The 23,225-nt window shown below is 32.4% G+C and overlaps 2 protein-coding genes across 2 annotated transcripts; one reads left to right on the top strand and one right to left on the bottom strand.

The window, feature by feature from the left end:
* The first annotated feature begins 4,669 nt into the window (after positions 1 to 4,669).
* LOC140981500 (basic leucine zipper 9-like) lies at positions 4,670 to 7,934 on the top strand. Its single transcript, XM_073447916.1, has 6 exons — positions 4,670 to 4,999; positions 6,551 to 6,668; positions 6,821 to 6,983; positions 7,068 to 7,143; positions 7,221 to 7,346; positions 7,472 to 7,934. Exons 1-6 carry the CDS (start codon positions 4,784 to 4,786, stop codon positions 7,784 to 7,786), a joined length of 1,014 nt encoding a protein of 337 aa, XP_073304017.1. The 5' UTR covers positions 4,670 to 4,783; the 3' UTR covers positions 7,787 to 7,934.
* A 7,343-nt stretch (positions 7,935 to 15,277) lies between these two features.
* Positions 15,278 to 17,706, bottom strand: LOC140980438 (uncharacterized). The gene is made up of 2 exons (XM_073446246.1): positions 17,409 to 17,706; positions 15,278 to 15,970 (listed from the first exon to the last, which is right to left on the bottom strand). The coding sequence occupies exons 1-2, from the start codon at positions 17,574 to 17,576 to the stop codon at positions 15,416 to 15,418; spliced, it is 723 nt and encodes a 240-aa protein (XP_073302347.1). The 5' UTR covers positions 17,577 to 17,706; the 3' UTR covers positions 15,278 to 15,415.
* Positions 17,707 to 23,225: the final 5,519 nt, after the last annotated feature.

The raw sequence follows: 23,225 nt of genomic DNA on the forward strand, positions 1-23,225 counted from the left end.
GCTACAACTTTTAAGTTTATCGCTTTGCCCAACAATCGATGAACCAATAGTTATAATCAAGAGAACTGGCCAGCTAGACTTGCACTAGCTTGTATATATTTTGGTATTTTGAGCATATCTCTATCATAAAAAATTGAAATCCATTGATTCTTAATTCTTGGGAAATATAAAAGAAAGAACTACAACTTTCATATTTATCATTTTACACATAAAATCGACGAATTAAGAGTTGTAGTCAAGAAAAGAGACCAGCTAGAGTCGGTGACCAGCTAGAGTCGGACCACCAACTCTAGCCATTAAACTTCGAATTTACTTACTTTTGATATTTTTTTAAGATGTATTGTTGTTACATTTTATGTATTCTTTAAGTACTAATATATTGCATACATAGTTTTTGATAAAATGTTCCAACCAAACCGTTTTTATATATCAACTTGCATATATTTAAATACTTTTCAAAATATTTAATCCGTTTTAGAGATATTATTGTGAGTGTATTCCATTTGGTTTGAAACCAAACTCGATTTAATTATCGGTGTTCAGTTCGTTTTTAAACATTTCAACAACGGGCTATTGGAGCTCTTTAATCAGAAAATATTTTTAAAGTGTTTATTCACTCTCATCTAAACTCTAACCCGATCCCAACAAGTGGTATCAGAGCGGGTTGTTCTTGAAAGAGTATTTGAAGCTGATTTTGATATTTAAAAATTGAATTTTAAGATTTTTTTTAACACATATATGTATAGTTGAAAATTCTGGTAGCTTGCAACAAACTTGGAAAAAATGGCACAACTCCTTGCTCAATTATCAAAATGACAAACCACTTTTTCATGACAAAGTAGATTTTGTAGAGGATCGCAGTGGTATAAAATTTTCAGCATGTTCAAGCATGAAAAAACATAGTTTATTTGTTGATTTGAACTATATGTGATACATCATAAATTAGGGCACTGACAAAGTTGTTGTTTTTGTCAAGAAGTTCAAAGACGTTGCAATCATCAATGAAATAATAAAAAAAATTTTCAAATTTAAGTCACACATCATCAAGAAAACTCGATACACTCGTTCTAAAACTTTCATTAAATTTGCAATAAGTACTTGATTTTGTTGCCAATATGATATACTTTATGTTAGCATCGCTTTGGGTGTTTAGAAAAATCTCTTATATTTATGATTGTGCTTAGTATTTAACAAAAAAAATCTCTGAAGTGTTTAATGCATATTTGAGTGGCAAATATATCTTGATTTGTGTTCTTTGAAATTTTGAGTTAATATTGTATATTTTTGGTGAAACCTGTTTACTCAAACTGATATATTTATGTGTCAAATTTATTTCAATTTGAGTTGAGATTGGATATTTTGTGCTATTATTTGAGCATTTCATATTTTGAAATTTTAGTATTGGTTAGTCACCCTCAACTTTTATCAATTTCAAACTTTAAAAAATATAAGGAGAGAGCTAATTATGATTATAAGAGGGAGTTGATTTTAAATCTTGAAGGGGAGAAAATTTTTGTGCTTAATTTGTTTAAAATATTTTTTTTATTCACACAAAAAAAGAAGAAATATGTTGGATAAAATTCTTTTTATCCAAGTTTTGTGATCATTAAAAAAGGGAGATTGTTGAGTCGCCTAAATGTTAATAATTTTGATTTTGATGATAAAAAAATTTGTTATTGTATTTCTAACATATTTACTCTAGTATGGAGTTGTTAGTTCAAGTTGGAAGCTTAAACTCGAATTTAGCAAACACCTAGACTCTGACGAGCAGCAGTGTTTTGATGATATCTCACAAACCAGTAATCAAAATGACAATCCGCCAAAACGGTTGGAAAGCCAACTCATATTTATAGTCGTACAATGGCTGGTCAAGTTATTTCGTACAATATCTTGCTAAATGGAAGCCATAATGTACAGCTGGAGGTCACAAATGCAACAAACGGCTAGACTTGAATAGTTTTGATATTTTGGACACTTCTCTCAAATCAATTATCATAATCATTAGAAATGTAAGACAATGATATATTGTCCAAAGTCAAATTCTCAATCAGAGTTTAAAAAGCTAATAAATCGCGATGATTTTGTTGGTTATGCAACACAAATACATCTGCTGGCTAGACATGAGTAGTTATGATATTTCGAGCATAACTCTCCATATGGACTCGGAATTGAGTGATTCTTGATTATGTGGAAATATAAGAAAAACGGATAAAACTTTTATGTTCGTTACCTATCCCAGAAATCGATGAACCAAGAGCTATAACGAAGAGAACTGTCCAGTTATACTTTCATCAGCTTGTATATAGTATGATATTTTGAGCATATCTCTCTCATATAAACTTGAAAATCAAGTGTTTTTTGAATTTTTTGGAAAGCTAACAGAAAGATCTACAACTTTTATGTTTATTACTTTGCTTAGAAATCGACGAATCAAGAGAAAAGACCAGCTAGAGTTATACCGCCATCTCCAGCCGTTGAAATCCAGCTGCTACACATCAGACTGCCAACTCTAGTCGCTCCAAAACAGCCCGATATCAGAAAATTGCCACCAAGTAAAATATGACCGTTTTAATGTCAGAAACAATATAATACCTTTCCAAACGGTCGCATTATTATTTTAAATATTCATTTCATTCTTGAAGACCATAAATATAACACTTTAAAAAATAAACAACTTTGATGAAGATTAAAAACATCTGCATATTATACAAGAAAAATAAGCTAGAATGAGAGCAGTTGTAACAAAGGAAGTCTAAATAGATATATTAGTTTAGTGAGAGTTATCCCCTATGTGTAACGATATATTTGAGAGATAAATACACTATAAATTATTAAATCCTCATACACACAATTACTCATATATATACATGAGAGTTGAGCTTCAAAGTTTAGATAATTGATAGTATTTATGCAAAGCCATAAAACATTATCTTTGTTGTCTTGACATAAGAGATGATAAATATGCAAATTGTGAGGTTACGGTTTACAATCGATAATGTGTTAGGAGTTTCGATTAGGCAAGAGATAAGTCCTAAGTCGAAATAAGTTTGTACAAACGATCGTATAAATCAAAGTCTTCTAGTGAATCCTTCATAAGTGGAAGAAGATGTGATGTAGGAGTTATTAATCTCCGAACATCAATAAACAAATTTTTATATATTTATTTATGTCATTTACTTAGTATTACTATTGTTTTTAAGATGCATTGTTGAAACATTCTAAGTGTAATTCAAATACCAAAATATTGCATACAAAATATTTGATAAAATGCTTCAATCAAATCATTTTTATATATTCAACTTGCATATATTTTAAATATTTTTCAAGATGTTTAATCAAATTTTAGAAATATTATTTTTGTTGTCTTTAACTTGGCTTCGAACCAAACTCGATTTAATTTATCGGTGCTCGGTTAATTTTTGAACATTTCAAAAACGAGCTATTATGGCTCTTTTAATCGCAAAATATTTTTTAATTATTTATTCACCTCGTTCTAAACACAATTTCGATCCCAACACAAGTTTATACATATATATATATATGCATTACTTCAAAATTTAGACAATGAAAACCAATTTTATTAAATAATTTATTTTCATTGAAAAAATTACTCATTTAATTTCGATTCGGAGGAAATATTTCGATTGAAAATATAAAATTATCTTAAATTTTGATATTTGAGGAAAATATTTATATCGAAAATATAAAAATGTGCAAAGTGATTGTTTTAATATTTGAGGAATGTAATCTGTCGAAAAAATAATTTAATTGTTAAGTGTACCAAAAAAATTATAAAGACGGGCGCAGATTTTCAAATACCTTTTTTTAAAACTAAAATTCTTAATACAATTTTTTATCTATCAAGAAATATGTGAGTAAGAGATACTTGAGTTTATCGCAATTATTTTTTTCATAAATAAATTATTCAGAGACAGTAAAATTTAAACTAGGTAATACAATCATGGTCCAGATGGTAATTTCAATTGTTTGAAGGGTATGGAAGTGAATTCACAGTCATAGGCTCATAGCTCCAGCTAGGGGTGTTCAAACTTCGGATAAAAAACGAACACTGAATCGAACCGAAAATCGAATTTTATAATTCGAATATAAATTTTCAAACCGAAATTTATTTGGTTCGGTTTCGGATTATATATGTCAAAATCGAACCGATCGAAAAAACCAAAATTTCATTAAATTAATACTTTTATTTTTATTATATATTTTTTGATATGATATAAGTGAATGTTGAATTATTTTGAATAATATTTAGCTGATTGTTGTTTATGTAATTCATTCAAATTTTATATTTAAATGTTTTATTAAGAAATCCGGTAAAAAGATATTATATTATATTTTACAATATATTTATCTTATTAATTTAAATAATTATATCAAAACCGAAATAATCGACTGAAATAACCGAATACTTTCGGTAGAAAACAGAAACGAACAGAAGAAAAATAGTTCAGATATCAGATTATATATTTATAAAATCGAAAACCGAAAAAATCGAAATAAAAAATCGACAATCGAACCAAACTGACGGATGAACACCCTAGTTCCAAAGGTTAGGTGTTCATGAATAATGCAAATGATTCTTCGGCTTTTTCATCAATCCAAAAGCCACTTTGGCTTCTTGTTCCTCTTCACTTCAGTTCACCTAAATTCCGATTATATATATATAACTCAAATCCCACGCGTAATCCTTCCCTCTCCTCTCTCTTCTCCACCCACAGGTTTTTATTAGCTCAGAATAAATTTAAAAAAATCAAGAAATCTGCAAATGGAAAGTAATAAACCAGTCTTTAATGGTGGTTCTGTCTTTGGAGGTTGCAGTAACATGAAAAAAAGCGATTCTTTATTGGCGCTTCGGGAGCTCTTTGTATTAGAAGATGAGAAGAAAATACCCCACAAAGTTGGGATCTTTGGAGGGTCGGATCACGGTTTCTTTGATATGGAAAATACTGACCATAACATCCCGCTTCCTTTCCGGAGTTCGGTAATCAGTCGCACATAAATTCCTTTCATTTATGATATAGTTCTTGTGCCTTTCTTTTTATTAATCGGCTTATATGATCCCTGTTTCTTGGCATATTTGGGTGGAATTTATTGCAGTTTGCTTTCGTTTCAGCTAGTTTTTTTTAGTTTTGCTGTTGCAGATTTGATGAATTTATTTGGTGACTCTATATTATATGTTCTTTGGATTGAATTATTGAAGAAGTAATGTTAAAGTAAATATTGCTGTTTTCTTTTTGGTGAAAATGTTAAAAGTTAGCTGTAACGAGGGGGTCTGCTATATGATGTTTTTGTCTTATAGTTTGGTTCTTGGAAAGCTAAAATGTTTATTTACATGAGGGGGCAGACCCAATATTTGTGAGAGGTGGCGAGGTGTAGGTGCCAGGGATGATTATTTTTGAGCCAATCCGGCTGTTACATAAAATTTAAAAAAATAACTATGAATTTCGGTTATTTATTGTTTTAGGTGGTCATTAGTTCTTTGCTTGCTCACACCAAAAGATCGCTAAGATCCTCTTTGCTTGCTGATATAACATATATACCAAAATAATGTCAGTTTGAATTGTAATATTTAGCATTTCTTTGAACCACGATTATGTTGGAATATAAACTCTTCTAGGCATTTCCTTTTGTTGAAAGTGGATTTCGCATAAAGTTTCATGGAGTTTTGATCTTGAGGTGATTCTTCAACTAAAGAAATGCAGATGTAGCGTAAAGGTGCTTTAGTAAATGCCACTGCTTTATTCATCACCTTGAAATATTTTGTGGCTTTATTCTCCTATTGCTTCTTGTTTCATAGTGTTTGTGATATTTGTGACTGGGTGTGTATATTTCGATCCAATTTGAAACATGTAAGAAACAAGCTAGGCGTTTGGCAGAAATGATTATTATACCCGCCATGTATCAAATAGATTTCATTCGAAATGTTCTAGTCATACTGTTTCTTTATTAACCAGGTGCACTAGTTTTTGTCACAAATTTCTTGTTGCTAAATCTTTGCAGAAGCGGGCGAGGAGTTTGCTGGCAGAAAAATGGTTGCCCCGTTCCTCATTATTTTTCAGTAGATATTTATGGCTTTTATATCCATGATTTAAAAACATGATTTGACTCCCCGGAGGATGTAAAGAAAGGTCTTTGATCATTTCGCCCCCTATCCACTATTCTGCCTCCACCATTGGCTTTTGGTCTAAATGAGATCTGTTTAAGTATTAGTCGTTGGAAACTGGCAATCAGTGTTGTAACATGGTTTGAGCGACAAGAATTGTAATGACATGTTAGAAATACTGAGTAATCATAATAACCAATATTAATACAGGAATTTGCCATGGCAAAATCAGCTTCTCCCGTGTGATCTTTCCTTTTTGGTGTTTTCTCTTCCGGGGCCTGCATCTAGTAAACAAGTTTCACGTATGGATCACTGAATTTCTTGAGAAAAAGTTGTGGATATTTGAAGTTGGTAGAATATCTTCTTATCAAGTTAAAACCTTTTCCTTCTGTATCCTTACTGTCTACCTTTATCATTTTTGAACTTCAGGAAATTTTAAGGGAGTTCTCAGGTTCCAACTCTTTGGCAGACACCTCGTTCTGGTCTCAGAATCTTTATCCTAACCCGTCTAATGCTTCAGCAACAATTGACTCCAAGTCAGCATATAGTAAGTGAATCCCATGAAATTCCAACCAATTCGGAGCCCAGTCTTTTATATTTGCATATAGCTACTAGTCATCAAATTCTATGCAAGTTTGTTAAATTTATATACGTAAAAATTTGTAAAATTCGATGAATAAATTTTCTGGTAATTTCCAGTTGATAGTCCATTATCCGCCAGTAATCCCAAGGGTGGGGGTAATGAAGCAGTTGGACCAAGCAGTGGTTCCTCACATGAGCAATCGGATGACGATGATCTAGAGACAGAAGCTGGACCTTGTGTACAAAGCACGGATCATGTAGACATTAAGCGCATGAAAAGGTATATATACTTCACTTCAGAAATTGTGGGAAGAAAAGTAGAGCATCGAAGCTAATCTAATCTGAGTTGAGAATGTGATTTCAGGATGGTTTCCAACAGGGAATCAGCTCAGCGTTCTAGAAAAAGAAAGCAAGCTCATTTATCCGAGCTTGAACAACAGGTAGATGTATATGTTTCTCTCAAGTTAAGAATCACCTCTGAGTTTCTCTCAATGCTAATTGGGCTTTATTCACGCAGGTCGAACAACTGCGAGGTGAGAAATCGTCTTTGTTCAAACAACTGGCAGATGCTTCTCAGGAGTTTAAAGACTCCACCACAAACAATCGAGTGCTTAAATCCGATGTAGAAGCTCTAAGAGCAAAGGTATAAGTTCTAAGTGCTTAAATCCTCGCTTCCTTGCTGGATACCCGCGGATAGATTAGAATTTCAAAGTTTTATTTTATTTCGTATTTGCTAGTATATTGAACCGAATTCTACCTCCAATCTAGGTGAAACTAGCCGAAGATCTTGTTGCTCGAGGCTCGCTGACCTCAAGTTTAAGCCATCTTCTTCAAAATTATCTGAACGCTACGCCACAAGGATATGTCCACAACCACATGAATCGGATGGATAACCTCTCCTCAATACTGACTGCTAGTGGAGAAGAAAATTCTCATTACAGAACCATTACAGATTCACACATTGGGTTCGAAAATGCTGAGACGCTCAGCGCAAATACCACCAATGGAGTCATCGGGGACCCTGCTAGCCATGTGCCGGATATATGGTCTTGGCCATCTCATGTTGTTCCAGTGTCTAAATGAGGAATTGATGTTGTTTTAGACCCTTTTGTTTATTGGATGTGATAATTTTCTTCTCTCTGTACTAAGATTATTGTGTCTCATATTGAATTCTTGTTAAGGTTTCTCGATGCCTTCTTTGTTTTACCATAATGGAAATTTAGTTTCAAAACACTGTCAACTTTGTGTCGGGTGGGCTTGAGGTTGCCCCCATTCGTTGCGCACAAGTAAATGTTTACGATCATTAAAAATTTGTGTGAGACGGTATTACGGATCATATTTTGTAAGACGAATCTCTTATTTGGGTCATCCATGAAAAAATATTACTTTTTATGTTAAGAGTATTACTTTTTATTGTGAATATCGGTAGGGTTAAGATTCGTGAGACTGTCTCACAAGAGACCTACTCAAAAAGCTATTATTGGCTTTTGATTTTAAAAAACTAGTTTTGTATGTTAAAGTTAGATTCTACTTTAGCTTTTGTTTAATGCATAATTTAATTTGATAGGTCTCATGTGAGACCGACGGGTCAACCCTATCCATATTCACAATAAAAAGTAATACGTTTAGCATAAAAAGTAATACATTTTCATGGATGACCCAAATAAGGGATCCGTCTCACAAATACGACCCGTGAGACCGTCTCACACAAGTTTTTGCCATTTAATTTAATTTAAAAAATTGTTGGGATGTTAGATTCTTTTTCTACAAAAATGATTCTAATAACAAATTAATATTATAATCAATTACTTCGTAACTTATAAATTTAATAACTTCTTTAAAAACATAATCAATTGCAAACACTCCTTAATAATGTTACTAAGTTGAATATTTAGTCAGACTAATATAAGTTCATATTGTATTTTTAAGTCGCGCATATACATATATATGTAAAGCTCGACCAAATGAAATGAGTAACCTTTTCTGAATTCCATGAAATGAAGATTTGTCTAACTATTCAAATGATAGTTCTTTTAACTCACTCACCCTTTATACAATTTCAAACTGAGAAGATATATATTTTGGCAGTAACTTGTTCGTTTTTCATTTTTGTCATTTCTTCGGTTAATTTACGATGTTATGTCCATTAATTTGCACGGTTTTTTATTTTAATTATTTTGTAAAATTGAAAATTTGTTCAAATTAATAGGTTAAGATAGTAAATTAATGAACACAATAAAAATGAAAAAAAAAAAAAAAAAAAAAAAAAAAAAAAAAAAAAAAAAAAAAAATAAAAAAAAAAAAAAAAAAAGGTGAGTCACAAGAAAGAAAATATAGTTTTCCACCATTCAATGGGTGGGTGATGATTAGATTGTGGGGAGGAGGAATTGACCTCTTAATTACTAAACCTATTTAACTTAATTCAAAATCTTTATTTGAGAGAGTGTTTGCAATCACTAATGACTTTTGGCTTAAAAAAATCAACTTTTATGTTTCTTACATTCAGATTATGAGTTAGCTTCTGTTTAGCTTAATTGAAATCCATAAGATAGTGATCAGATGTTGATTTTGCTTCTAAAAAGTGAGTTGGTGTTATAATCAATTATTAATCAAACACTACCACTTTTGATTTCCAGCTTTTCAATTTTATTTTCAAACACTACTCACTTCTGATTTTTCTTCATTTCACTATGATCTATAAATTTAGAGATTGTATTAGTTGCAAATATTTGAAGAAATTTTTTAAATAAGACTTATGCGAAGTCGATATATTTCTACTGGTTTTTGTAGAATCTCACATAATTCTATAATTTTTCACAAAATCTTGTTTTTTTATTTTGCTGGAGTTTTATTGACATTTGTAGACTTTTCATAGAACTCCATGAATTTTGTAATTTATGATTGTACTTTTTAAAATAGCAATAAGCATGAATAAATTTTATTTATTTAAAATCCATCAATACAAATATTTTTTTACTTATAGATTTAATTTAAGAAAAAAGATAAATAAGTCAGTATTAAATTTATTAAAATTAAAATTAAATTATTCAAATCAATTCAACATGTTTGTCTAATTAATAATTATTTTAAAAAAAATACGTAACAATAATTTTTTGTATTAATAAATAAGAAAACTTAAAAAATCCTTCATTTAAAGCAAATTTGTATGAAAAATTTATAAATATTATTGGACAATATGTCTAACAAAAAAATAAATANAGAAAAATAATACATGATATACCGAACGGTGCAGATCCTGATTCGAGTGAAAATAAATAGACGGCCTAGATCTCAAGGCGGCTCGGTTTCCGAGGTGATTGTACGTCTCCTCAAGAAAATCCAGACCCTTGATTTCATGTTGATAGTACGAATATCATGAAATTTCTCCCAGTATAAATAGAAGAATATTTTCCCCTTATTCTTATGTTTATTCTCTTTGAGTCGCTATTCTATCAAAATTCCGAGAGCTTTCCTGGATAGCATGACTCACTCCTGATCACTAAACCTCCGACCCTCCTATGTAAGTTCATTCGCTCTAACTAGACCTAAGCCTTAGGATGTCTTCTCCTGATGAATCTGTCGTACAAGAATTACTGGATTATTTATATGAGACCATGTCCCGAGCAGATGAGCCCGGATCTTTCAGAGCCGAACAGGGCCCTTCCGAGCCCTTTTAACCTGAAATCGAAATTTGGCTAAGTAATTAGATAAAAACTCGAACCGGATGGCTGTCCGAGCCCTTTTAACTTGAAACCCAAATTTGGCCAAGTAATGAAATAAAAACCCGAACGAGATGGCTATCCAAGCCCTTTTAACTTGAAACTAAAATTTTGCTAAGTAATTAGATAAAAACCTAAACACGATGGCTGTCTGATCCCTTTTAACTTGAAATCCAAATTTGGCTAAGTAATGAAATAAAAACTCGAACCAGATAGCTGTCCGAGCTCTTTTAACTTGAAACCAAAATTTGGCTAAATAGTTAGATAAAAAGCTCGAACAGGATGGCTATCCGAGCCCTTTTACTTTGAAACCCAGATTTGGATAAATAGTGAAATAAAAACCCAAACCAAATGGCTGTCCGAGCCCTTTTAACTTGAAACCAAAATTTGGTTAAGTAATTAGATAAAAACCCGAACAGAATGGCTGTCTGAGCCCTTTTAACTTGAAACCAAAATTTGGCTAAGTAATTAGATAAAAACCCGAACAAGATGGTTGTCCGAGCCCTTTCACTTGCAACCAAAATTTTGGGCTTTGTTTTTATAAAGGCTACATTCGTGAGCTTACATATGCCGAGCTATATTTCTTTTTTTTAGATGCATGCCATGTTCGCGGGTTTTGCTTTTATGAATGGCACATTCGTGTGCTTACATAGTGCCGAGCTGGTGGTCAGGCTTTTAGATGCATACCACCTTTGTGGTCTTACATAGTATCGAGCTGGGGTCGGGCTTTTGAATGTGTATCACATTCGTGGGATTTGTCGTTATGAATGCTACATTCGTGGTTTTACTTAGTGCCGAGCTGGGGTCAGGCTTTTGGATGTGTGCCACATTCGTGGGCTTTGTCGTTATGAATGCCACGTTCGTTGTCTTACATAGGGCCGAGCTAAGGTCTGACTTTTGGATGTGTGTCACATTCGTGGGCTTTGTCATTATAAATATCACATTCATGGTTTTACATTGTGCTGAACTGATTTCGGGCTTTTGGATGTGTACCACATTCGTGGGCTTTGTTGTTATGAATGTCCACATTCGTGGTCTTACATAGTGTCGAGCTGGGGTCGGGCTTTGATAAATGCCACATTCGTGGACTGTTGGGAGTTTTTCTGTCCGGATACGTCTTTGTAAGATGACCAAACAATGTTGGGCTTACATTTTAAGTTGTTGGATGACTTTCCCACATCAGACGTTTAAAAAATAATTGTATGACCAATGTAATAAAGTATATTGATGAGAGAGATCTTAAGGAATATTGTCTTTTGAAAGTGATAAGGATCGGCTCTTACAAGGGTAACCATGATGAGCCCTTCAAGATTTGCCTTTGCGGGAAAGACCAGAATGTGCTCTTCCGTGGAAGAGCATGATGAGATGTTCGGAGTAAGACCATGATGTGCTCTTCCAAAGAAGACAAAGATGTGATCTTCCCTGGAAAACCAGGATGTGCTCTTTTGGGTTAGACCAGAATGCGCTCTTATGGGTAAGACCAAAATGTGACCTTATGAGCTGTTCGGAGGAAGACCAAAGGCCCTTCCATTGAAGATAAAAAGCACTCTCGAGAAAAATAAGGGTTTTTCCGTAGAATACCAGGGTGTGCTCGGAAGCAGACCAAAGGCTTTTTCGAGGAAGGCTCTTCCCAAGAAGACCAGAAACTATTTCAGGGAAGAATAGGGGCTCTTCCATGAAAGACCAGAAATTGTTCGAACGAAAACCAAGGGCTCTTCTGCGGAAGACCAAGATGCACTCTTGTGTGGAAGAGAATAAAATGTTAGGATGACTCGGTTCCCCAGGAGAATGTTCTTCATGGTATTTCTCTTCGTGGTGCTTATCCTCACGATTCTCATTTCCTAGGTTCTCTCGACGATGAAACGTATTTCTTCTTCCTTTTTGATTTACCATCTTATCTCTTTTACTTCAGTTTCTCATAGATGGCGCCAATTGAAGATACCAAAATTTTAACTCGAGTTCGGTCTGGAGAACGGATCTTCAAATCTTCACAGCTGATTGGGGTCGGGTCGGAACTCTGAGTTCTGCACAGACAGAAATAGGGTTAGGGGGCGCCAGAGAGTTTTCCGGCGTGACACCTCCGATGCTTAAGTCAGTCCGAAGAGAAAAATTAAGAGAGATATATATTAATGCTAAATGAACAAGAGAAAGTGAGAACTAAATCTGTGACCAATACCTGGTATTTATATAAAGTAAAAATTAGGTATCTTTTTGGAGTAGGACTCTTGCTGTTATAGAATCATACCTGAGATAGGAGACCTCAAACATCAGGACTCTGTGACCATGGCGGCTGAGATTCTTACATTATCTTGATTAGATCTAACCGAATCCTGCATTTATCGGAACACTTTATCTATGAGAATGTCTTCACCTTCCTGACCCTTTTGTGAGCTAGGATTTGTAATTTTATGGCTCTTTGGTGGGTTTGGATTTCCCAGCCCTTGGTGGGCTTGGACTTCTAACTGTATGATCCTTTGGTGGGTTCGGATTTTGAAACCCTTTGGTGGGCTCGAACTTCTATCAGTATGGCCCTTTGATGGACTCGGATTTTCCAGCTTCTTGGTAGGCTCGGATTTCAAACTGTATGGCTTCTTGGTGAGCTCGGATTTCCTGGCCCCTTGGTGGGCTCAGACTTCTAGCTATATGTCCCCTTGGTTGGCTCAGATTTCTGATAGTGCTAGGGTTGTGAGCTTGGACTCCTGATAAGGCGAGGGATTGTCTTGATATGGGCTCGGATCCGCCCACGTGTACCAAATTGAGAGGGCATCAACCACTAAACTTTTATAGAGTCTAAATTGAATATTTTTAAAGTTTTAAACTTCATAAAAATAATTAAAAATATAGAAACAATACATTCCCTTTAAAAAAGAATCATTTGCAAACAAACATGATTTAGGGAGACGGTAATAATGAAATGATGATTATGCTAATCACTTGGAANTCTAGACTTTAGAAAATGTGAAAAAAAATTTACATGGGAATTTTGTTCAGTATCTGTTATATTATTTGGCAATGGTTGTGTTGTGGTGTCATATTGTGGGAGTACACACACACACTTTTTCTAGCTTTATCGTATCTCGAATCATCTAATGTCCAATGATTGGCTATTTATTTATTTATATTATTTATTGTCGTGTCCATTAGATTTATTCGTCTGTTTATGTAGTGCACTTCGAGTCGGGAAAGCACTAAAACAAATTTCTCAACTTTATATTATAAAATTGTAATTTAGCTTTCTAAGTTGGTTTATTTTATATATTAATTATGTATGTGATTTTTAAATTTTTTTTTTTCATTAAATTTATTGAATATTTTTTATTTAGTATTGATGCTCTCATATATAACTCATATAATGAGAACAAACATATATTGTACATATTAAAATATATCTAAGAAAAAAATAAGGGAAGACAACAAGCTTTTTTTTACCATTTTAAAATTTTGTTTCGTTTTTTTTTTATTTTTCTATTTAGATTTATTTTAATGTGTATACTATATTTTTGGTCTAGCTACATGAACTACGTGAGAGAGCATCAATGTCAAATAAATAATATTTGACGAGATTAGTGGCTTTTCGCGAAAAAAACCGAAGAAAAAAAATTCAAATTACTGGATGAAAATCAAATATTGACAAACTAACTAAAATCGTAATTTTTTATTTTAAAATAAAAGTTTGAGGATAACCTATTATTTATTTTCTTTTTTTCCCCATCGGCTCAAGCACACAAAACCACAAGGCTTGTTTAAAAACCGCCAAAGTAGTTTTTGGTTTTGATTTATTTTATATTACCTTCACTCAATTACATTAATAGAAAGATCTCTTCCTTCTCATGCACCGATTCGGACGTGATGAGATTCGAGGGGAAAATTACAATTTTAGTTTTGTAATTTGGTTTATTTTGAGTTTTAGCAATGTAACTTGTCAATATTTTGTTTTTATCCACTATTCATTAATTTTTTTTAAATCTTTTTTGGGCCAAAAGTCACAACTCATTCGAATATTATTTATCCGACGTCGATGCTCTTCTACGTAACTCATATAACAAGAATAAAACCATATTACACACATCAAAATAAACCTAAACAAAAACAAAAGGGAAATTTAAAGAGTAGGTCTCTTGTGAGACGGTCTCACGAATCTTTATATCTGAGACATGTCAACCCTACCGATATTCATAATAAAAAATAATATCTTAGCATAAAAAGTAATACTTTTTCATGGATGACCCAAATAAGAGATCCATCTCACAAAATATGACTCGTGAGACCGTCTCACACAAGTTTTTGGCAAAAAAAAAAACAACACCCAATAATTCAAAATGAGAGAAAAAATTATATTTTCCTTTTATTTTTGCTTAGTTATATTTTAATATGTATAATATATATTTTCTCCTTGCTATATATGAATAGGCAATATTTATAGATTTAGTGATTTCGGGTGGCAAAAAAATCAAGTTAACGAATGAAAATCAAACATTGACAAGTTACAAGAGTATTAAAACAAAAAACAGACCAATTTATAATATTAAAATTGCAATTTTTCTGGATTCGAACAATAGAAAATATTTTAAAAAATATTTTTTTTAATCTCTTAAAGTATCAATTAATCTCCAGAATACAAATTCTTTTCATTTAATTTGTCATTTTAATGTTATGAAATTTATCATTTAGCAATATGAATTTTGTTCTTAATATTTTCTGTTTTAAATGCTTTCATGTAGTGAAATTTTTTTAGGTTCATTTGGATATGAGGATTTGAAATTGATTGATATTTGAACGGAGAATTTGAAATAACTGTATAAAATAAATAGTTATGATTTGAAATTAATTGTCAAATGAATTTTGACAGACAAACGAATGAATTTCTTATGTTGGATTTAAAATCTCTAACCTCAAATCCATCTTCAGATATTCATGAATGATATTGTATCAAAATAAAATTAGTAAAATATATATGTACCATCAAGCACATTAAAAAATCTAAGACTTATGATCATGCAAGATCTGCTCCAGATGCATGGCTATTCCCGTTCTCAGCCCCAAATTTTCTCTTCTCGCCGGAGAACACAAAATCCAAATTATACAGCACCGGCACCATGGTCACTGAGCACAAGAAAACCAGAACGGGCCCAAAAATCCACAAAAGAAGGGGCAACGCGGCGTAGAACAACCTGTTACCCACCGTGTTCAGCAGGAAGCCCCTCTCCAGCAACTCCGACACGTACCCTGCCGTCACTATGCCGCCGCTCTCGTTCCCTGGAGGGCAATTGATGAGGAAGTTGACCTGGTTGATGAAGCGTATGGAGAGGGAGTGGCATAGGAAGGAGAAGAGGAGGATGAGGAGTAGGGTGACGTATTTTAAGGCCACCATGAACTCGCCGTGGGCGCCGTAGACGACGTCGTTTAAGGGTTTTTTGATGCTGTAAGTGCTGCTGATCACCGCGGCTAGGCCAGAGCAGAGGAGGATGGAGGTGGTGGCCATCAGGGTGGCGCCCATGATCGTGTTCCGGAGGGTTTGGACGGCCAGGATGTTTTTCTTCTCATTGTCCTGGATCAATCAATTCAAAATATTATTATAAATCAAAATGAAGAAATTACATTATAATTAATTGTCAAATAAGTTAGTTATTTAGTCCGTAGGTCTTTTGTGAGACGTGTCAGCCTTTTCTTCATATTTCCATGAGTGACCTAAATAGCAAATCCACCTCACAAAATTGAATCGTGAGACAGTCTCACAAATTTTTGTATGTTAATTCAAATTCAAACTCCTAGAATCTTGCTCAACTTTGATAAATATTTCTCTACGGTCAAGAAAATTCTTATCCGTTAATTTATATGTGCATTAAGTTGAAATGAATTAGGGTATTTATAAATTTGAGAAGAATCGAATTAACTTAATTATTTATATAGTAGATTAATTTCATGCATGTTGCTCCTCCTGATTATATAATATTAATTACGATCAGGTTACGACTAGTAACATACATGAATCTTTAATAATAAACAAATTAGGTTTTTTTTTTAAAAAAAAAAAACCGACAAATTAAGTCATCATTCAATGATTGTGGAACAAATCGTCATAACGCAGTCATGCAAAATTTGTGGAGGAAGTGCATGGAAACAATTTGCATTAAAAAAAATTAAATAGATAATCAATTCAATTTACAAAATATTGAATTTTATACCATAATTCAAATTATGAATTATATTTTATACTTATAAAAAAAATTTTAAAAAGTAAAATGATGCAGCATACTACGTTGTCCCATAAAAGGAATATGCCTCGAATGAATCAGTTTTGCACACATTATTAGGACATACTATTTAAGGAAACGGGAAGCGACATTAGTTGTTGGCACACATGAAACGCATTAAGAGACTTTTTTTCCCTCCTTTGCGTGTCAAATTCATGTAGGAAATAAAAGTGACTTTTCGATTTTGGTGGATTATTAGGTATCACCATTAATTATTTTTATATATATAAATACATACATACATACATATATATATATATATATATATATATATTCTTTTTTATATAAATATTATATCCTTTAATGGAATAAAAAGGAAGCGTGAGTTAACAAAAAATCGTATGGTTGTTTACATAAATTAATTTCCTTAAACCAATCAAATCCAAGATCGAACTTTCCGCCTCTTGTCCAACTTCTAATGTTGAGAAATTATTTATTTTTAGATTATTAATTATAAGAATATTAGGCATAAAATAACAAAATATCGATACTTAATTACTCTAGAAATATTTCTAAATAAATCTAGTTTTTTTTTTCAAAACTCTTAGTTCTTTTTTTAAAAGATTTTTGGGATTGGAACTACCTCCTAATGCAATATATAAAATCTGATTATAAGGTGTCAATTGGCGACATTTCAAAGATTTAATACATGTGTTTTTTTTTTTTTTTTTTTTGTAAAACAAGAACACTATATATGAGAAAATCAATGTACATATGATAAAACGTGCTTACCTTCATGATGGAGGCGACCCAAAATCTCCGGCCACGGGCATTAGTTCCGATGATTGTCGAAAAGGGTTGAGTCCGAACCATATGCCATAGCCATACATGATAAGATATGGATACTAGCAACCCTAATGGAACAAGAATCACATCCAAATAGCACTTCTTCCACTCCATTTTCTTTGGTGTGTTATTAACGTGTTTGATGGTTTGTTTTCTTTCTTAATTCATGCTAGATAGCTAGCTGAATAAGTAGTACCGGATAGCACTTATATATAGGGAGAAGCGTGTGTATGGCCAAAATGAAATGAACAGACTTGTTTGCATGCAAAATGCGACTTCTCAACAAATTCAAAGCCCAAAAAAGCGAGTTCCGCACTTTGTGATAAAATAAAAAAATAAAAAAACAGATATTTTATGTAATGTGGGTCTGTTCATGTGGGAGTTATGTGCAGTTTGTTTCCCTTGTTTTTCATTTTTTGATTGGTGTGAACGTATACATACACATAAGAACATCTGTAAATTAATGATATTGAGATAATAAAATTTCATTAATTTAAAAAGGTATTAATTAATCAAGAAATTAAAATTTATTATTCGAAAGAGTATTTTTTTTATCCAACCAACATAAATTTAATTACATAAAATAAACGCTTGTATCATATAATATTCATTGGATTGATATATAAAAATTTCATTATACATATATATATTTATAAAAAAAGTAAGTAATATATTCATTTATTTTATAATTAAATAATATTCATTTTATTAATTAATAAAATAGAATTCACCATATAAACAAAATCAAAAATTGAAATATTTACGTAAAAACAAGATGTTCTAATAATTTTTAGGCTGTTAAAATAAGTATCCTTGAACGACTAGCTTCACTGGATCACATAAAAGTGAAAAGTTCGAAACGGTCCGACTAAGCTAGTGATAAGATATATATACATTATAGACATCAGTTAATAATGAACTGCTGGAAAATGAAAGGAGTGAGAAACGTAAATGTTTCAAGTAAATAACACATGGATTTTATAGATGTTCGGAGACAAAAACTCCTATTTCTCCCCTTTTTCCAATTTAAAAAGAAAATGTTTCAAGTAAATAACACATGGATTTTATGGATATTCGGAGACAAAAACTCCAATGTCTCCCCTTTTTCCAATTAAAAAATATTTCACTAAAAGATTTTGGTTTTACAATTGTTTGCAAACACTCACTATAACAAAGATTTATATATGCCTAAGTTATAACTTTTAGTGATCACTTTACAAATTTGGCTTGTTTATGAACCCTTGATTCACCAGACAACACAACCTTGTAACGGTTTAAGTTGGTGAAGTAGCACAAAGATGATCCTTGATGATCATATATGAACTTTAAGGCGTGTGCTTGATGAGCAGCTTGAAGTTAGAAAGATTTGAACTCTCAAAGATCTTGGAATGCAGATTGAAATGTGCAGAGTTTCAGTAGTTCTTCATTCTTGAATCTTCATATTCATAGGTGAAAAGGTCTCAACGGTTGGAATAACTTTTCAACAACCATCTGTACTTGTATCCGATATAATGACATTCTCTCTCATCCATCGTATACTCATCATTAAATGCCTACTTGATTTTTTAGCTTTAATCTCTGCCGCTTCTGAAAATTTGCTTAACTTAGGACATTTTAGGATGCATTTCTATCACATCAGTTGTAGGTAGATTACTGTGCCATGCATTTATTTGATTTGCTTGAGTTTGAAAGTTTCCTTTATTTTGCTCTTATCTGACCGATGCAGAACAGTTGGATAATAAATTTTGATCACGTGTCCTGCATTAACTTTTTTGAACCGATCAGAAGACATATGATCTTTGTGACTTGGAATCTTATATGTCTTGAGCGGTCAGACTTTGATTCAGCTGTCAGAGAAACCTGAAAAACAAAGAGAAACAGTTGGATCTTTTGACAGCTCGATGCTGTTAATTTGTCAATGACCAAAACTTAGGGTAATTGAAATATTCTAATAATTTCTCCTTCTTTGGTGCTGACAAAACCGAGCTATAACTTTATACACAGTATTACATGAAAGCGGTTAAAACGAGATAGAATAAAAGAATGAATTTCAAGGATCGTATTCCCCCTCTAAACTCTATTTCAAGGAAAAACCCGCTCTGATACCATTTGTTTTGAGTGAAATAGAGTTTAGAGGGGGGGATACGATCTTGAAAATATTTATGTAGAAGAGTTGTTCTAACAATTTTTAGACTGCTAAAACAAGTATCTGACTAGCTTCGCTGGACCACTTAAAAGTGAACAAGTACAAAAACAGTCCGGCTAAGTTAGTGATAAGATATATATTCAATAAAGACAACAATTAATAGTGAAATGCTGGAAAAAGAAATGAGTAAGAAAAGTAAATTCTTCAAGTAAATAACACAGAGATTTTATGAATATTTGAAGATTAAAGCTCATATGTCACCCCTTATTCTACTTAAAAATGATTCCACTAAAATACTTTGGTTTTAAAATTTCTTATAAATGCCCACTATAGCCGGGACTTATAAATGCTTAAGTTGTAATTTGTAATGATCACTTTACAATTCTAGCTTGTTTAAAAATCATTGGTTTACTAGACAACACAACCAATAAACAACGCTTATCTTGTAACAGCTTGAGTTAGTAAAGTAGCACAAAGATGATCCTTGATGATCAGATATAAACTGTAATACGTGTACTTGATGAGCAGCTTGAAGTTAGAAATATTTGAGTTCTCAAAGATATTGTAATGCAGATTGTAATGTGCAGAGTTTCGGTAGTTCTTCATTCTTGAATTTGCATATTTATAGGTTAAAAAGCCTCAACAATAGAAAATTACTTTTCAACAATCATCTATACTTGTATCCGGCATAATGACATTCTCTCTCATCCATCGTATCGTCATTAAATGTCACTTAACATCTCCTTAATTTTTCTAGCTTTAGTCCCTTTAGCTTCTAAAAATTTGGGTAACTTAGGATATTTTAGGAAGCATTTCTATCACATCAACGGTAGGTTGGATACCTATCCATGAATTTTATCTGATTTCTTGAGTTTGAAATCATCCCTTGTTTTTCTATTATCTGACATGTGCAGAACAGTTGGATAATAACTTTTGATTACGTGTCATGTATTTACTTCTTGGGATATGTCAGAAGACATATGATCTTTGCGGCTTAGAATATGATATGTCATGAGCGGTCAGACTTTGATCCAGCTGTCCGAGAAACCAAAAATACAAAGAGCAAGTGGTTGGATCATGTAATAGCTCGATGTTATTACCAAAACTTACGGTAATAGAAATATTCTAACAAAACATACCTAGATTTCCTGAAAAACAAACAATAATAGAATCATATTGTACTATGAGAGTGTTTGCAACATCTAAAAATAAGTGATCATATATTCTTTTTTACCCAAACACTCCCTAAATTGTCCTAGTTATGTATTTGATGCATGTAATTTTAGATAATTATTATACTTCATGATATTGATGGTAGCATAATTTTATCCAAAGTTTTTTCGAAAAATTATTATCTTATTAATTTATCTAAATATTAATTTAGCACATTGACCCAAATATGAACTGACAAATATAATCTCAGATGATATGATATTAATTTATCGAGCAGTAGTTTATAGAGGTTATATATATACACACACGTGTATACCTTGTTTTTTATAACAGAAATTGATTCATCTTAATATATCAAATTAAGCAGTGTTTGAATCGCTTTACTACTACAAAATGGCAAACGACGTAGCCATTTTAAAACTGTTGTAACTGAGGGGGTTGTTGAAAGTCCGTTCAACGACAACGGTTTTTATCCGTTGTGGTTGATCAAATTTGCGACGGATTTTAAAAACCGTCGCAAATAAAAATAGCGACGGGTTTGAATAAAACCGTCGCTAATTCAAATTTAGTGACGGTTACATAAACCGTCGCTAGTTCAAATTAGCGACGATTGATTAATTTTAATGAAGTCCGTCGCTAATAATAGCGACGGTCAGTAATCAAGATTTCCGTCGCTAATTTGTTTCGAAAAATAAAAAAAATACTTTTAATAATTTAATAAATCTAAAAAAAACTAATAATCCAAACTAAAATCGTGTAAAAGAAAAAAAATTTAAGTGTTGTGAAGTAGAAAAATCGTGTAAAAGAGAAAAATTTTAAGTGTTATGAAGTGGTTAGAAAAATTTTACGTGTTGTATGAAATTGATAAAATTGCGTAAGAGAGAAAAATTTTAAATGTTGTGTGAAGTGATAAAATTGTGTAAGAGAGAAAAATTTTAAGTGTTGTGTGAAGTGATAAAATGGTGTAAGAGAAAAAAATTTTAAGTGTTATGAAGTGGTGAGAAAAATTTTAAATGTTGTGTGAAGTGATAAAATGGTGTAAAAGAGAAAAAATTTAAGTGTTGGGGAGGAAAATGGATCGAAAATAGAGATATTTATAGACAGTTTGAGACGGGTTTTGGTTAAACAGTCGCTATTGGTGACGGTAAATGTTAAACCGTCACATTTTTTTTATTTGGCAACGGTTTGGATTTAAACCGTCGCTAAAATTAGCGACGGTTGTAAAACAATGTCGCTAATTTTAGCGACGGTTTTTATTAAACCGTCGCGAAATTTAAAGATGCGACGGGTTTTTTTAAAACAGTCGCTAAAATTAGCGACGGTTATTTCAAAACCGTCGCTAATTTAAAATTAGCGACGGTTTTGATAAACTGTCAACCGTCGCTAAATATTGCAACGTTTTCCAAAACCGTTGTTGTTTGTCAAAAAACCACGCTAATCGACAACGATTTCTTCAAACCGTTGTCAATTGTCCAAAAAAACGCGCTAATAGACAACGGTCGTTGACCCTAAAAAAACGCTCAATGACAACGGTTTTAGATCCCAAAAATCGTTGTCTTTGACCCCAAAAAGACAACGGTTTTTAAAAACCGTTGTCTTTGCCCCCCAAAACACAACGGTTTTCGATAAAACCGTTGTTAAAAAACATACGACAAAGGTTTTTGTGAAAAACCGTTGTCGTATGTGCGTTGTTGTATGCAGAATTTCTTGTTGTGCTTAGATCTATTTCCACAATAATAGCAATTGTGATATGTGAGCTAGGAACGATGAAAATGTGATTGTTTAATTAACGCTCGATTATATATACAAGCTTGGAGGAGGCATGGGAATGCTTAGACCACCTAAGCCATGAGAACCTCCACCGTCGTCGCGAGAACGAAAATTTCACAAAAAGGACTAAAGAGGAACTGCAGTGCCTAGAAGACAGTTTTGAAGCTATGAAGGCTAAAGTCGTTTTTCAATTATTAGGATCGGAGGAGCGTAGACGAAGTGAACTCCTCCGGTCAATTCTTTGCTTTCTTACACTCCTCGATATTGGAAATCGGGCAACTAAAAAGCAAGGTTATCCGCCTTTTCTATACTTTATTTTCTCCATGGCTAACACCACAAGTAGCAGGAAAACAGAATTATAAGGAATCCAAAAATGAAAAAAAAAAATTGATCTATCAAACAATTATTCAACGTGTGATTAATGAATAATCTTAAAATATCACAAGAATAGTACAAAAGGTAAGGGAAAAAAAGTAAATATAATATAAAAACAGCCAAATATATATTTCTTCCACTTATTTAAATACACCCTACTAGCTAGTAACAAGTAAAGATAGTCAATTTTTACTCAATTAAAACTATTTGAAACCTTACTTAAAAACGTGTATATTAATATAGATCGCCTAAAGATCATTATTTTACTTAAATATTGAATATTTTTTGACAATATAAAT

Source organism: Primulina huaijiensis, chromosome 7, assembly GCF_012295235.1.
Source record: "Primulina huaijiensis isolate GDHJ02 chromosome 7, ASM1229523v2, whole genome shotgun sequence".
NCBI lineage: Eukaryota > Viridiplantae > Streptophyta > Magnoliopsida > Lamiales > Gesneriaceae > Primulina > Primulina huaijiensis.